This window comes from Cynoglossus semilaevis, chromosome 17 (genome assembly GCF_000523025.1).
Source record: "Cynoglossus semilaevis isolate Cse_v1.0 chromosome 17, Cse_v1.0, whole genome shotgun sequence".
In the NCBI taxonomy this organism is placed as follows: Eukaryota; Metazoa; Chordata; class Actinopteri; order Pleuronectiformes; family Cynoglossidae; genus Cynoglossus; species Cynoglossus semilaevis.
In genome coordinates this window covers 562,340-572,583 of record NC_024323.1, presented here as the reverse complement: position 1 = coordinate 572,583, position 10,244 = coordinate 562,340, and the positions used below count along the sequence as shown (strand labels likewise).

Sequence of the window (10,244 nt, the reverse complement as noted above, 5' to 3'; positions counted from 1 at the left end):
GTACAATAGCACCATCAAGAGGCAAAACAAGGTGACGCAGGGCATTGTGGTCACCCTGGACACCCGTCGTATTTCTTTACGTATATCTTTCAAAAGACTGTATAAAAATGATTTCTTACAATCAAGTGACCGTGAAGGATGTTTAGAACTTTACCAAATTAAATATCAAGCTACTAGGAAAAAAGTTGGTTGGTGATTATTGGTCATCTGCGTGAATTCTATTTTTTTTCTATTCCAGTAACTAGGCACTTGAGTGTACTTTTGACTTCAATTGTCACATGACAGAAAAGAGTGTTGAATCATTTAAAATACGGCGTAACACTCTGGGTCTGTCTGTTATTGGTGACTGCAGTTTGTGCTTCATCCAGGATTATTGCCCATATTTTAAGTTGACAGTAGCGTATGCTTAACAATTAACACTTACCATATTTCCCAGAATTTAAGTCGCTCTGGAGTATAAGTCCCACCAGCCAAAGAAGAAAAAAAAAAAATACAGTAGGCTATATAAGTTGTCACACTAGTGCCCTCTAGTGGCTGTCACTGTGAAAATAACAAAAATGGAAATGTTCAGTGGTACAGGAGAAGCAGATACTGGTACGAAAGCCTAGAGTGCCCTCTTATGGCTGTCAGTGTGAAAATAACAAACATTTGAAGCCTGCTTCCCAACGTTACAAAACGTAACACCTTTATCCAAACACTCACCAAAGCTTCTACTACAACTACTACAGCAACAAAAACTGCCTTTGTAGTTGCTATATTCTTGTTACTTAAGGTGTATTTATCCAAGTCTCCAAGGATTTGAAAACTGGTTACCAGAATATATAAAACATTTTCTTCAGTCTCCAAGGATTTGAAAACTGGTTACGAGAATATGTATATAAAACATTTTCTTTATATCTTTGCAATGGTTTGTGATCCGTTAATGAAAAAAAAAAAAAAGACTGAAACTTTATTTCAATGCTTTTAATTACGAGTTGTTGTAACATTACTTTTTATATCTACAAAACAGCAGAGTACAATAATAGATTATGGCCTAAAAAAAGTCTACTTTACCTGGTCAAAAGTAAGGCCCTGTATTTCTATACAAAAGTGACTGTCATTTCTTACACAATGTTTAGCCATAAGAAAATAAATAATTACAAAAACTAACTAAAACATAGATAAACTAAAAAAAAAAAAAATCTGAAAAATATTTTCAAAGAAAAAAAAAATAACTAGAGTTTCCTAGAGCTTTCAGGTTTTACTGTATCTGGTCTGCAGCCCATAGCTGGAGGCAGGATGGTCTGCTGTTGTGACCCCTCAAGAGATCAGTTGAAATACGAAAATATCTTGTTGTCACCTCTAGAGTCTAGAGTCTTGTCAGTAGTTGCGAACGCTGAAGAATCCCATGCTGGTGGGAGACTCCTTCACTGTGACTGTGACCAGATTAGCCGTGACGTCTGTTACAAACACATGTTCTATTAGATCACGCGTTGGCTTCCAGTCCTGGGTCTGGTTCATCGAGCTATCCTTGCCACTGCAGGTAGAGTCCTGATCCGAGTCGGAGCTCGTTTCATCTTCCCCAGTGCTCATGTCGTTCATTTTTCTGCCAGTTTTGTAAGCAAATTTTTCTTGTTGGGGGAACGTATGCACGCTGCTCTTCTCTAGTCTGCCTTGGTTGTGAGTGGACCGGATTTCTGCTGCCTCCTTGGTTTTGTTTGCTTCAGAATAATTCTTTCCTGCCTCTAATCTACACGGACTTTCTGGACTTTTATTAGGGTTGCAGTCTTGGTTTTGTGGGGCATTAGCTTTTCTTGCTGGTTTTGGTGCAATTTTTGTTCCTGACAATAATGTAGCTTCATTTTCAGAAGTGGTGCTGTTCTGTGCTGGTTTGTTCTGAAGGTTAAGAGGCTGAAAGCCAGAACCCTGACTGGAGTTGTTGTTCTTGGATGGTCCAAAACCCACTGCTTTAGCATGGGGTATTCGCTGAAGACCTGACACAGAACCTTGGGGCTTTTTTTGTCCGTTGGGGGAACTGAGGCTATGCCGAACGTTCGCTTGACTAGGGTTTTTGCCAGTATTCAGGCTCAACGCTGCCACACCATTTGATTTTCCAGATGAGGTATTCAATTCCAGATGTTTTTCAGTGTCTTTACTGGACCCGGAGGTTTTCCCTTCAGTGACATCCCTGCTTTTGTTAGATTTGTAGAGGGACAAAGACGGACTTTGAGTGGATTTGCTAGATCCTACAGCGCTTTTCTGAGGGCCACCATGGCCAAGGGAACCCACGCCTTGACCAACTGTATCTCTACCTAAGCCTTGTTGAAAACCCATTAGGGTATAACTTGCAAGTTGAACAGGCTTTTTGATTGCTCCAGGATGATCTGTATCATTGGACATCTTTGGATTTTTTCGGAGACCCCTTTTATGCGGCAACTCATTCCCTTCAGGCGTCGCGGGCTTCTTACTCCGCTTATTCGGCGGTTCCTGTTTAGCCACAACTATCTCTGCTTTCTTCTGAGGGACAGGATGATTTTCCCGTGTCCTTACAATCTGATTTGCTTGCTCAACATCATTGTCATCATCGTCTTCTTCTGACGAGGATGAGGAGCAGGAGGATGAAGAATCAGAGGAGTCAGAAGATGAGCCAGATGAAGAGCTACTTGATTTTGGAGTTTCTGGGACTTGATTTTTCTATTAAAAAAAAAATACACGTTAGATAGTGGTACTCAGCCCCTGAAAAAAACACTAGCATCAAAGTCAACTTACTACAATTTTCCGTGGTCTTCCTCTGGGCCGTTTTCCTTTATTTCGCAAGAGAAGCTCCTTTTCATGCTCTCTGAAAGAAATAAAAACGTATTTAACATGTCAAACAACAATGTTGAACTCACATTTTTGTGTATGACATTAACATTCAATGGCAATCTCAATGACATTCAATATCCATATCCACATAATGTCAGGCAGCGCTAGATTCGAAAGATGGCTTCGTTTACATTGACGGGTTGTATGCCATACATTGGATTGTGCTAAATTCCCTTTGTTTTGCGTTGTTTTTTTTGTAAACCCGTTGCCTTTTAGTATGGCTCCCAAGCGTATGTCAGACTCTTCTGAGATCTTTATGTCCCAGATTATGATGTTACCACTGTTTTAGCTTTGATAAAAGACATACGGGCTTATGACCAAGGTCGACGTGCCTTCATGCAATACGGCGCCCGACCCCCGTATGCATACAAATTTTTTGTACCCCATCAATATCAAGACCAACAACAACCCTTAGAGGTAGCCTCAAACAGACATAGCAGTTGTGAGGCAACTGCTGCGTCTTATTCCAAGATTATAGTGCTCAGCTTAATTTTTAAAACACTTAAAGTTACTGATAAAAGTAGTAGTGGGCAAATAACTTCTGTGTCTTAATTTAAAAATAAAAAAATAGATGTTGATTTGAGACAATAGGCTTGTGATAATACTGTTCCCTTTTTTTTATTGAAAGGCTATCTGGCAATCACTTTGCAATAATAATAACAATAACAAAGAATAAATGGCCATACAAACTTTTTGTTAAATGCCGCCAACAGCCTTGGGTCAAGGATATTTTCTTGAGGCTCCCAACTGTTGTGTCTGAAAAAAACAAATATCAATAATTTAGTACTAAAGCAAATTGAAGAACAGGACTTCTGAGTTCATTGGAGACTAAAAATTAAACAAAATTGTACGCAAATGCCAAATGAATTGCGAGGGGCTGTAGAACAATAAACATTGTGGAGGACAACAAGTTCACTGAAATTTTGAAAGCTGCATCTCTCGAATGTGTTTTGAAACTCTTTGAAGCTAAATTTCGACTTTTCAATTGTGTATTATTCTTTCTGTTCCAACAATCTACAGAAAAGTTCTTTTTTTCCCCAAACATTTCGAAGCCAACATATTTATTTAATGCAAGCAAGCCAAAAAAAAATTTTCGGAAAAGAAAACCCCAATGTGTCTAAACGAAGATGAAATGCAATGTTAAATGAATTACCTCCCACTGATAAAGGCAGCAATATTTAAACACAGAGTTATCTCAGCACTGAGCAGACAGTCTCCAGTCTCTTTTAGTCTTTATCTTTAATTTCACATATTACCAGTCTGACCAAACTGCATCCACTTGCTGGAGAGATAACCAGACTGTTAAAAAGTCAGGATTGTTTTTAGTTTGGTCAGACATTTAGCTCGGCGTTTATTATTATTATTATTCCAAAGTCAAAATCAAGTACCAAAGAATAATAACCAAATAACACCGTCACTCATTATGATATTGAAGACTTTCTTATAGCGTCTTGAACTCAATCTCGTGGCTTATAGGGAACAAAAGAGACAAAAGACACATGTAATTAACTATGTAATTAACTGTCTGCAGTAAGCTGCAGTGAATACAAAAAAACTATCCTGTACATAGCTCTATATATGTTGTACATAATCGAGAAACAGACAAGAACTGGAGACAGAGTAGAGTTTTAATAGCCCCATTACAATAATAATAACACAACCAACAACAACACAAACACCAATAACTGCAGCAACAGCAGCAAAAATATGTAATCTAAAAAAAAAAATCATTTGTTTTCAATTACGTTTTCAATTACGACGTCAATAAAAAAACTTAACTTTAGTACCTAAAATTTCATGTGTTTATAAATAAAAGTTAAATACGCAGAAATGTTATTTATTTCCGTTTTGTTTTAGAAACAACGGCTTACAGCTCTACACACAGCAAAACAGTACCTCATGTTTTACCGTTTGATTTTCTTGATAGAAAAATCTAAAAAAATTGTAAAAATAAATGTATTTACACTATAAAATATCTCATGACATTATAATCTAAAATGTCCCAGTTGCTGGTTTAATTATATTGACTTCACATATTAAAATAAAATAGAAAATAAACTGTTAAACTATGAGAGTAATTAAGGGTTTGGAACGACTCGACGGAAGCTAACGCTATCGTAGCTTTGAGAGTATTTTCAATTTCCATTTGGATATTTTCGAGGTAAACCAGATAATTCAGTGTTTTTGATATGTATTTAAACAAAAGTTCCTTCAAAAAAGATTAAGTAACTTTACGCCATCACTAGAGTTTTTAATGTTTAAATTTTAAAAGTGTGATGTAGACAAAGCTTGTTTGGAAGCAACAAGCCTAGCTGCTGCTGCTGCTGCTGTTGTTTATTGTTTCGGGTCGGACTTACTTGGATGACCATCCTCTCCACTTCACGAGAAACTCTAACTTTCCCTTAAAAATGAAAACAGCTATGAGCAACAAATGAAAAGTTTGATAAACAAAAACAGCTTCGAAACTATTTTTTCGTTCTCTTACCTTTTTGAGTCGTTTGTTTAAAATGCATTCAGCATCAAAAACCTGTTCACCCACAGCGCTCAGCTCCTCCATTTCTGTCTACAACACGAAGAATATGATCCGTACGTGAAAAACGAGACGTTGCTGCAGCTAATCACAGTGACGCTAAGAGAACGACCGGAAGTGAAGAGTGTCGCCTTTAAAATAAAGCCGCCAAAGGTTGGTAGCGACACAACATAGGTTTTTATTTTTGGAAATTACAAGTACGTGTTGTGACGAAATATATTGGAAGTTATATTTAAAGTTGAAAAGTATACGGGTTAAATACCAATGCTTAAATATATAACATTAAAAGAAAATTTAAAACGAGTTTAATTTACAAGTTAAGTTCATAAATGTATCTACAAATATGTGAGCTGCGGTAGGCTTCTATTTACATCAATAATATGCCTCACAGGGAGTTAAGTCGTGTGGCTGACTTCTAGCGGAGGGCTTGTTTACAACCTACAACAATCGTCCTTTAAACAGTAGACCAAAAAAAAACCCCTACTAATGTTGTCTAAAGAAATTGAGTAAATTGAAATTGAGTAAAATTACCTATTGCTGAAGAGAGATCTAATGAAGAACAAAAATAAATTTAACTTTTATTTCTTATAATTTTCCTTTCGTGTCTATTGTAATAATACAACTCGGCTGTCACAACTTTGCTTTATTTTGAAAACCCAAATAAAAATATTGTGATGTGCCATCTTACTTGACAGCTGCAAAAGTAGTGAGGCGGGCAACAGGGTGCTCGTTTGTTATCGACTGCAAGCTACCTTTATCATCAGTAAAACTGATTTTTTTTTTTAATCAAATCAAATTATCCCGGTGTGACTACCTATTTAAATATATCCATCAAGAAGAAAAATCTGTTTGGGCTATAAATTCTATATTCATTTAGTTGTTTAAAAACAAAAACAAGAAAATTGACAGAATTTTAACAGATTTAAACAAAGACAAAGGGAGGTTGATCCATTTTTTATTTCAATTTTATTTTCTTAATTTAAATTTGCATTTTATTTGCAAACGGGTGCCTCACCAAGCAGTTGTTTATGTTTCATTTTGGTGTCTTTTCTCTGTGATCAAAATGAAGTTTGTTTTGTAAATTCTGTTTCTGGAATTTGTTTGGAATTTTCTGATCTGAAACAGAAGAAAAACAAAATTATTCACATTTGCAACACTGAAACAGAAGAAAAACAAAATTATTCGCATATTCACATTTGCAACAAAAATTGTAATATATATATATGTATTTATAATGATTGTAATTACATATACATATATATTTACGTTTTATCTTTTTTGCGTTTGTTCTTGATTACAGCATGTGAAGTCATCAACACAAACACCACAACCAAAAATCCTGCCACTGCAGCGACTCCAGTGAAGGTGTTTTGGAGCACATTCACCTGGATTCCTAAAAACAGAGAAAAAGTAAACATATTGCTATGGCTTGCGATGTTTGGCAAGTTGTATATCTGTAAATCGTGTTGTCATTTAAGAGGTCTTCAGGGTGTCAAGTTTTAACCCCTGCACATTTAAGTGATAAATCTAATGCTATTTAGATGCAGCAAGATCTGGTTACACTGGGAAGTGTACAGTATATATGTGGAATACACCAATTGTATGTCATGTAGCAGGAAGTGCCTTCATGACGCAATTATTTATCTATCTACATGTGATATTAGACATGAATAAAATCCAAATTGGCTGACATTAGAGCCTTCTAATGTATGTTTCAAGTGTCCCATGTGACTATTTTCTTTCTGTGTGGTCTGCGTATCCCACTTAAAAAGCTCATCCTAAGTCCAAGTTGTGTTTCAGCACTAGTTTGAAATAAAATCCAAATTGACTGATATTAGAGCCTTCTAATGTATGTTTCAAGTGTCCCATGTGACTATTTTTTTCTGTGCTTAAAAAGCTCATCCTAAGTCCAAGTTGTGTTTCAGTTAAGTTTTTAGCATTTCCAGTCATCAAACAAAAGTTCAAGTTGTGGCCCATGGGTCAGGTCTCTTAAAAAAACTGTCTAGTTTTAAAGTTGGGAACTAGGCTAAACTGTTTTTTTTTTTGTTTTGTTTTGTTTTTTTCAGATTATAAATTGTCAACAGGGGGGTCAATGACCAGTATTTTCAGAAGTCATTCAGGAGGGCAGAATCATTTTATAATAAGGAAAATTTATGTACAAAGACATGAAACAAAAATGAGCCTGTGAATTAATTTAAAAGATATGTCCTGAATTAAGAGTCATGTTCGTCTTACTATTTTTTAGAGTAGACACCATGAATGGCTCACATGATTTGTACCGTTCAAATTTATTTGTGGCTTACATGGACACTCTATTTCACAGAATTAATCTGAATCTGTGTCTGAATCTGTGTCTGATTTTTACTGAAGTTTCAACACCTACTCTTTGTTATTGTTTGACACTGGAGCTGTATGTCACCTGTCCAAGGTGAGGCCTTTATTTCTAGTATATCAGAGGCTGTCACAGCACTAGTTTGAACACTGATTTGACACAGTTCTTGCTGTACCTTGAGCAACCTTGATGGTTTAGGTTTGGGGTGAGAAATCCAAGAACTGTTGCTCGGGCTAGCGAGAGTTCCACCACTGAGCTACCACTGTCCTCATATACACAAGACACTTAGACACATTAGTAGTATTATTTGTTAACACACCTCGCTCAGTCGTGCTGGTGACCAACATGTGTTTGACGTTGTCCAGGTGGCCGTCATTGACCTCTGGCTTTATGCCAAGGATGTGACACATCAGAGAGTAGATGTTTACTGTCTCAAATGGTCCAACCTCCAGGTTTTTGTGAAAGGACGGACCTACTGCCCTGAAGAAAGGCTTCATGTCCATCTCTTGGTTGTCGAAGCCATGCTCACCGTTATGGAATTGGACGGGAAAATACTACAAGAAAGAAAAAAAAATGAAAAGGAAGTCATTCACATTAACATCTTTTAACATCTAACAACTTTTTTTTAACCAATTAAAAAAAAAAAATGAAAAGGAAGTCATTCACATTAACATCTTTTAACATCTAACAACTTTTTTTTAACCAATTAAATAAAATAAAAAATAAATAATGAACATGAGAACTTGATATGCCTTCCAGAATCACTTTTGTTATTATTTAATATTCCTATACTGTCTTCTGAACCTAGTGTTTCCCAACCCTTTTTTGAGCCAAGGCACATATTTTACATTACAAAAAAACCCTCACAGCACTCCACCATACCAAAATGTCTAAAAAGTGTATGTAATAAATTATAATAATACTCATAATTTACTCATTCCAGTGTGAAACATGGGCCTGTTGAACACAACGCTGATATACCCACAGGAATTGAATAAAGACACAGGTCCAAGTCTCTCTTTTCTTCTACTGCCATCTGCTGCCACCTAGTGGAAGATATTTAATTGTTCTGCCTGGAACTTTTGCACAGACTAACAAAGACAAATTACTTGCAAAAAATAAATAAAAAAAGGTTTTCGGACATTTGGTTGTGTGCAGTGGTGTGCTGTGTCACAATGACAAGTAGTTCACTTACCTTTCCTAACCAACCAACTTTAACTAGTAACATTTCATTTCTTTTCTTTCTTTAGTTCATTTAACTTTTTTAAGTGTAACCTTTTGGTTTTAATAATTGTTGGGCCAATTTGGTGCTGAGTTTCCTTTTGATGTATTTTCATGTATTTCTTGGCTAATATTAAGCAAATTGAAAAAAAAAAGCTATTCATAGGTCAGATTTAATTACCCTGTTTACCTTTAAATGTATCTGTTATTTTATTTTTTTTCATATTTTCTGTATAATTATCAATCTTATCCTAACTTAAATCCTCTGAGTAACTAAACCATGTACATGAGTACATGTGTATACCTGAGTAACTAAACCATGTACATGAGTATATGAGGACAATATCTGCAAGCAAATCTACCTTCTTTTCTAAAGACTTCATGTACATGTTTATGTACATCTTGTCCTATACGCTCGTTTTACCAGCAGAGGGGGATATTGCCCAAGGAAGAGATGCCTGTATTATGATTTACCCGATTCAACAACAATTTGGACATGTGAAGCTTTGCAGAAATCTCTCCATGAATGGAAACATACCCCATTGATCACATAACCTGGGTCGGACCATAAAATGATGGGCAGAATGCGGTCATTTTTGGCGAAGTGAAGGTGTTCTGGCATCTCCTCCTTCTTGTACACATGGAGATGTGGATGTGCATTCTTCAAAGCTGTGTAGACCTTTTCGAGCTTGCCTGGCTTTGGCAGAAGCATTCCGGAGGGTCCAAAATCCACTATGTGAAATGAGAGATCCCGGAAGGAGAATCCCGGAATCTTAGACAGGGTGATCTCCTCCACTAGACCATTGCGGTACACATTTGACATGCCGTGGTCTGATGTGATAATAATGTTAAGACTGTCAGTTAGGCCACGTTGTTCGGCCATGTGTCGGATGTATCCCACAGTTCTGTCCACTTGCTTGACCATTTCCTTTATCTGTGGAGAGTCAGGTCCATATCTATGGCCTGTACCGTCTGGTTCGCCAAAGTACATGGACACAAAGTCAAGATCCTGGTCCCGGAACCAGCTCATCACCTTGTCTGTGTTTTCTCGCCATGCTGTCTCATTTTTGTAATTGTAAAGCAATGGCTCCACTTCCTGGATCGAGGCAACTTCACCATTATAACTTGCTGCTGTGCCAGGAAAGTGAATGGATCCTGCTTTTAGGCCCTAGGGGTTGAGAGAGAGAGAGAAAAGAGCACATATAAAGAAGACATATAAGGAATTGATACTGTAAGTGCTGTAGTTAAACTGACAAAGACATGACATGGATGTAAAAGGATGTACAGTATTTGCTGGACAATAAGTCACTCCGGAGC

The 10,244-nt window shown here is 36.7% G+C and overlaps 2 protein-coding genes across 2 annotated transcripts in view; both read right to left on the bottom strand.

The window, feature by feature from the left end:
• Positions 1-1,180: 1,180 nt before the first annotated feature.
• cbx2 (chromobox homolog 2 (Drosophila Pc class)) lies at positions 1,181-5,485 on the bottom strand. Its single transcript, XM_008329160.3, has 5 exons — positions 5,330-5,485; positions 5,202-5,245; positions 3,535-3,600; positions 2,749-2,818; positions 1,181-2,673 (listed from the first exon to the last, which is right to left on the bottom strand). Exons 1-5 carry the CDS (start codon positions 5,399-5,401, stop codon positions 1,360-1,362), a joined length of 1,566 nt encoding a protein of 521 aa, XP_008327382.1. The 5' UTR covers positions 5,402-5,485; the 3' UTR covers positions 1,181-1,359.
• An 836-nt stretch (positions 5,486-6,321) lies between these two features.
• The window catches only part of LOC103392532 (ectonucleotide pyrophosphatase/phosphodiesterase family member 7-like), a 6,597-nt gene continuing 2,674 nt past the window's right edge, over positions 6,322-10,244 (bottom strand). The window contains exons 3-6 of the mRNA XM_008329159.2: positions 9,466-10,095; positions 8,026-8,260; positions 6,641-6,767; positions 6,322-6,490 (exon numbers count right to left, since the gene is read on the bottom strand). Coding sequence (XP_008327381.1) covers positions 6,433-6,490; positions 6,641-6,767; positions 8,026-8,260; positions 9,466-10,095 — 1,050 coding nt within the window. The 3' untranslated portion in view covers positions 6,322-6,432. The remainder of the gene's footprint in view (positions 6,491-6,640; positions 6,768-8,025; positions 8,261-9,465; positions 10,096-10,244) is intronic.

What these genes read in the sequence shown, in the direction of transcription:
- cbx2 (XM_008329160.3), bottom strand. Translation starts at nt 5,401, where the DNA reads ATGGAGGAGCTGAGCGCTGTGGGTGAACAGGTTTTTGATGCTGAATGC. An exon ending in TAAACAAACGACTCAAAAAG is followed by an intron (nt 5,246 to 5,329) that starts GTAAGAGAACGA and finishes TTCATTTTTAAG; the next exon opens with GGAAAGTTAGAGTTTCTCGT. An exon ending in TTGGCGGCATTTAACAAAAA is followed by an intron (nt 2,819 to 3,534) that starts GTTTGTATGGCC and finishes TATTTCTTTCAG; the next exon opens with AGAGCATGAAAAGGAGCTTC.